The sequence below is a fragment of the Crocodylus siamensis genome, chromosome 5, assembly GCF_052110815.1.
Source record: "Crocodylus siamensis isolate JL-2025a chromosome 5, ASM5211081v1, whole genome shotgun sequence".
Classification (NCBI taxonomy): Eukaryota; Metazoa; Chordata; order Crocodylia; family Crocodylidae; genus Crocodylus; species Crocodylus siamensis.
In genome coordinates this window covers 206,529,753-206,534,968 of record NC_143399.1, presented here as the reverse complement: position 1 = coordinate 206,534,968, position 5,216 = coordinate 206,529,753, and the positions used below count along the sequence as shown (strand labels likewise).

General features: G+C 63.6%; 1 protein-coding gene across 1 annotated transcript in view; it reads right to left on the bottom strand.

Annotated features, from left to right (window-relative positions):
- Positions 1 to 4,598, bottom strand: part of LOC149865251 (uncharacterized) — a 35,319-nt gene extending 30,721 nt beyond the window's left edge. Inside the window, exons 1-2 of the mRNA XM_090049837.1 lie at positions 1,984 to 4,598; positions 1,237 to 1,347 (exon numbers count right to left, since the gene is read on the bottom strand). Of these exons, the coding sequence (XP_089905963.1) occupies positions 1,237 to 1,347; positions 1,984 to 1,998 (126 nt within the window). The 5' untranslated portion in view covers positions 1,999 to 4,598. The remainder of the gene's footprint in view (positions 1 to 1,236; positions 1,348 to 1,983) is intronic.
- Between the last annotated feature and the right edge of the window lie 618 nt (positions 4,599 to 5,216).

The following is a 5,216-nucleotide window of genomic DNA, read 5'->3' as shown; positions in this document are numbered from 1 at the left end:
AGGATCTCTGCTGAGCCAGAGCCCACCCAGGCCGGCCCTCGTGGTGCTCCAGGGTCAAGGGCCCCTCATGCATCCCGCTGCTGCCCCAGACCCCAGGGCAGGACCCAGGTGTCCTGGCACCCAGCCCAGTGCCCCTGGGCCCAGCCACTGTGGGCTCCCACGGGCACGCTCAGCCGCCTCGGGGGCTGCCGGCACCCCGCCCGGGCACGCTCTCCCCTGCATCAGCAGCACCTGCTTCCGACAGTGCCCCCGCCTCCAGGCCTCGCTGTACGGGTCGTCAACAGGAGACTCGCCGCGCAGGACCCCCGTCTGGCGGGACCACGTCAGCTCGATCCCCGCAAACACCATGGCCGCGGCCACCACCGCCACGCTGCCCAGGGCCAGGCGGGCCGTCAGGAAGAGCTGGGGGAGCCGCGGGCCTCCAGCTGAGGACCGGCTGTGCGGGCACGGGCCCAGCAGCACGATGGCTTCCACCTGCCCGTGTCCCCCCGGGGCATGGCCCGAGCCCCACAGGAAGCTGGAGGAGAAGCTAAGCCAACGGCGACCCCATCCGCTTCTGGGACCCGGCTCTCCCGTGCTAGGGTCCCGCGGAGGGGACAGGCGTCCGGCAGCCAGGCCGGTGCCCGGTGCAACGTGGCACCAGCACCAATGGCTGCAGCTGCTCCTGGGAGAGCAACGTGCCCCCGCTCCCCCACACATATGGGGTGCACTGAACACCCCCCAGGTCCGGGCAGGGCCCCCGACACCAGCCTGGAGGCAACGCTCCTCTGGACGGGGCCGTGACTCCAGCGCCGGGGACTCTGCAGCTGGCATGGATGTCCCACGTACGGAGGCTGCACACCCCGCCAGCCCGGAGCCCCGGGCACCCGCAGCCACGGCCCCAGAGCCCCCAGCACTCGCCAAGCAGCCTGTGCCGTGTCTCCTGCACAGGACGCAGCGCGCACCCGAGCCCACGAACTGGGGGAGAGAAGCTGGTGTGAGCGGCTCCCGGGAGAGACGCACGGAGACACCAGGGCACCGAGCAGACGGCCGTGCTGGCGCTGCCCCCAGGGCAGTTTGCCCTCCAGTGCCCAGGCCCGTGTGGGCAGAGGGGCAGGGCACAGGTCCCTCCACGCCACTGGGCTCCGGGCGAACCACAGCCCTTGCGGGTCCCGTCATCCCCGTGCCTCCCCCAGCCCACAGCGCCCCGCGGGGCTGCCCCGCACACGACGGCCTCCCCCACCCGCCGGCACTCACCAGCGCCCCTGTCCAGAACGGGGACCGCAGCTGTTTCGCCATCCTGTCAGGCCCAAAGCAGAGCACCACACCCAGCGCCGCGCACATGAGCCCCAGCAGGATCTGGGCCACCTGGCCGGCAGCACGCACAGAGCAGGCCGTCAGGGGAGGCCACACGGCCCCGGCTTCGCACCCGCCTCCCTCCCACGTGCGCCCTCCCGCATGCCCAGGAGGGAGTCGAGGCGACGGCTCTGATGCACGGCCAACAGCCTGCGGGATCCCAGGGTAAGGGCTGAGGGGCAAGACCAGGCCTCGCTTCCTGTCTGTCTGTCTGTCTGCCTGCCGCTGGGCACAGGCAGGAGGAAGGCAGCGGCCACGCTGCAGAGAGCCCAGGTCGAGGCCGCGCCTCGCTGCAGAGGCGGTCAAAACCCCCCAGTCCGCACCAGTCCGAGCAGAGGAGAAGTTCCCTCCTGCCCTTACTGCGGCGTCCGTCTGAGCTTGAGCGCAGGGGCAGGACCCTGCGGGGTTGGTGCCAGCAGCATCGTTGCCACAGTCCCATCCCCAGCCGGGGCTGCAGCAGCACCCAGCGCCTCGGGGCAAGTTTAACCCCCCGACAGGTGGTGCAGAGCAGAGCCGTCTCCATCCTGGGACTGGGCTGGGCAAAGGAGCTGACCCCTCACCCCCAGCACACAGCCGCAGGCCCTCGTTCTGCCTGCCTGCCCCAAGGCACCCCACCTCCAGGCCCCCTCACACCAGCCCCAAACCTACCCCCAGCACCTTCATCTCCTGGACGCAGCAGCTGCGGGCAGGGCCCGGGCCGGGGCCCAGCCAGGCCTTGGCCTGGTCCAGCCGCACGGCCTGCAGCGCCTTGACCAGGTAGTGCAGCCAGGACTCACGGCTGATGTGGGCGTGGACGATGGGCTGGTCCGCGCCCCCCGCTGACACCTCCAGGCCGCTCACTCGTGCTCGTGTGGGAAGGGGCAGTGTGACAGCACCCCCTGCGAGCCCAGCCGAGGCGCAAGGATCGGGGCCCCCGGGTCCTCCCTACGACCTGCCCTGGCCCCTCCGGGTGCTGCCAGGCTGGAAAGGCGCTCCCCCGGGCAGGCACAGATGCGCCCCAGCAGCGGGCACAGGGCCGGCTCCTCTTGCCTCCAGGCCTGCTCTGGGGGAAGCTCGAGGGGCAGCTCAGATGCCTGATGCCCCCCCGGCGGGGCGGGTAGGGGCAGAGCTGGGCCCCGTGGGGCCCCCTCCTCTCCCGGCCCCAGCAGCAAGGGGGGAGCGGGGAGGAGCACGGTCCCACCCCTGGCCCAGCTGGACCCGCCGGTTTGCGGCCGGGGCGGTGCAGGGTCCGGCCCCGCGCTCGGGAGATGCCTCGGAGCAGCCGGCGGGGCTAGTCCTCAACCTCTCCCATCCTGGCTCCTCCAGCCTCCTCTGGGGCCCCCCTCACGCTGGGGCTTTCCCGAGCCCCCCGGGCTCACGGGGGGCGGAGAAGGCAGGCGCTCACAGCGCAGGAGGTGGGAGACTCGCAGGCACCAGGAGGAAGGTAAGGTGGTAATCCAAACCAGTACAATACAGAAGCTGCTATTGACTGGGTCCGGCCTCGGTCCCTCCCTGCCAGAGACACCTCAGTCCTGGCTCTGCGACCCCCGCACCTTTTCATTTACTGCCCATCTGCAGCCTCACCGAGTCCGGGGACGTCTGGTCAACCTCGCCCAGCTGGCAACATCCCTGCCCAGAAAGGAGGCTCTGGCCAGAGACCCCGGGGATGGGGGGCTGCTTTCCCGTCCCTTGTTTGTTCATGTCTCCTGGCAGAGTTTTACTGGGCCACGTCCACTGCTCCTTGGACTCATCCGAGGGCCAGTGGGCTCTGCTCAGTGCCCCCCTCGCCGCCCTCGTTTTGGACCTCACTCCTGTCCCTGTTTTGTTTTGTTGCTGTCCCGAGTAATCAGTGATAGGCCCCGAGTGGCCCCATCACTCGCCTTGGGGAGCTTTGGCCCGCGCTCTAGGATGGCAGCTCAAAAGGCCCGTGTCTTAGCAGGGTAGGGAGCAGATGCTAAAAGGGAGAATGAAATGGGCCCGACCAGGGTTTTTCCCCCGTTCCTCTTTCAACAGCAGCCTCCAGCACTGAAGGTGCAGGCAGGTCAGTCGGGGCTGTGCCCCTCTCTCAATCGCTACTGATGTCCCTTTCCTCCGAGACCGGGTCTGGTCCTTTTCTGAACCTGGCGAAACCATCAGCTTCCCCAGCATCTGCTGGTACGGAGTCCTACCCTTGAAGGACAGGTTGTGTGACGAAGAAGGTCCTTTTGTTAAGTGTTAAACTGACTACTCAGTTGGTTCACTTTGTGACCCCCTACTTCTTGTTGTGTGACAGTCAATAATACATCCTGACTTTCTCTTCATCATTTAGTATTTTGTAAACCCCTATCCTGCCCTACAACCGGCAGCTCTTTTCTCAGCTGAACAGGCCTAGCCGCTTTCATCTCTCCTCCCATGCGGACGCTTCGGCAGGAGCAGCCCGTCCCCAGCCTCGGCTAAGCCAGCACCCAGCACCTCTGGGGAGGCTTTTAGCAAACAGGTGGGGACATCTGTACTTTTCCAAAGCCTGATGAAGGGCCTTTGCACCCAACAGCTTGCAGAAAAGGGTATTTTTTTCTTGTGATTTCCCAGTTGGTCTAATAAAAGGTATCATTTCGGCACCAAGAGTTCTTGATTTTTGTATTTCTCTTTGTCTCAGACCAACACGGCTACCAAGCGCATCCCTGTAACGCCCCCGCACACTAGGGGTTGTGTGTGGTGAAGTGTATTCTGGTTTTATTTTGCTGGGTGTCTTGTTGGTGCTTGTAACAGGTTGCCCTCCCCAGCGGCATTTTTGTTGGTGCTGTTTTTTTAGCTACCTGCGGCCTATGAGGGGAGCCCCTGAAGTCCCTTAATGCTTCTCGTGTCCCACTTTTACACCCCTGCCACATCCTGATGGAAATATTATACAGATGTTCTTACAAGCGGGGGACTGCCTACTGTATTTCTATGCTGGGGTTCTCAGCCACCAGGGGCCTTGCCCCCTGTCTTTCTCTAGTTAGGCCTACCAGCCCAAACCCACCAGAAAGAGTTTGACTCCAAGGCTCTAGCTCCTTAATCTTGTCACTTGTGGCCCTCCTTTCATCTCTAAGGTAGAGTCCAGGCTCTCTGGCCTAGTGGCTTGTCTAACCTTGTAGCCAGAGAGCTGCAAGTTCAAGGCTGGGCAACAACCCTGACCCCTTCCCCACTGGCCTAGTCCAAAAGTATGCAACTGCACATGCTGCTGCTCCAGGCCCCCCTTGGCCTTTTATGACTGCACCCAAGCTGCTAATGAGACAGCCTCGTCCATAAACTACAAAATAGATGTATACAGTCAGTAAGTGGGTTCTAACCACAAAAAATAGAAATGAAAGAAATGCAGCACGTCAGCTCACGTTTTCTTCGTGGCTTGGTGCTTCTGCTTCCTCGCTGCCTGTGATGGTCCTTCCTGTCGGACCAGCAGCCAAGCCTCTCTCTGGAGCTGGCATGCACAACCTCCCCCCCACGCGGCCACTGCCGCTCTCTGTTGCCGAGCCCAGGGGTTGCATAGCTCTGGCCTGCCCCCTTCCGTCCGGTCACTGGCTCAGCTTTTAACCCCTGTCCTGCCAGCAGGCTGTGGCCGGACTGTTCTGGTCTCAAAGGGACCGACCTGCCTTCTGGTAACAGGGCTAGGGTTCCCTGCGTCACACCCCACTCCCTTCTCTTTTGTCCAGGACCTTTCCTTCCCCTCTGGACCCTCTTCTTCACATTGTCGTGAGAAGAAGTCGGCACTTACATTCTTGGTCCCGGGATGATGCTCTACCACAAAGCAGTATGGTTGAAGACTGAGAGCCCATCTCATTAGCCTAGTATTATCTGTCTTCATGCTTTGTAGCCATCGCGTTGGGGCGTGGCCCGTGAGTAACGTGAACTTCCGGCCGAACAAATAATGCCGGAGTGTTTTTATG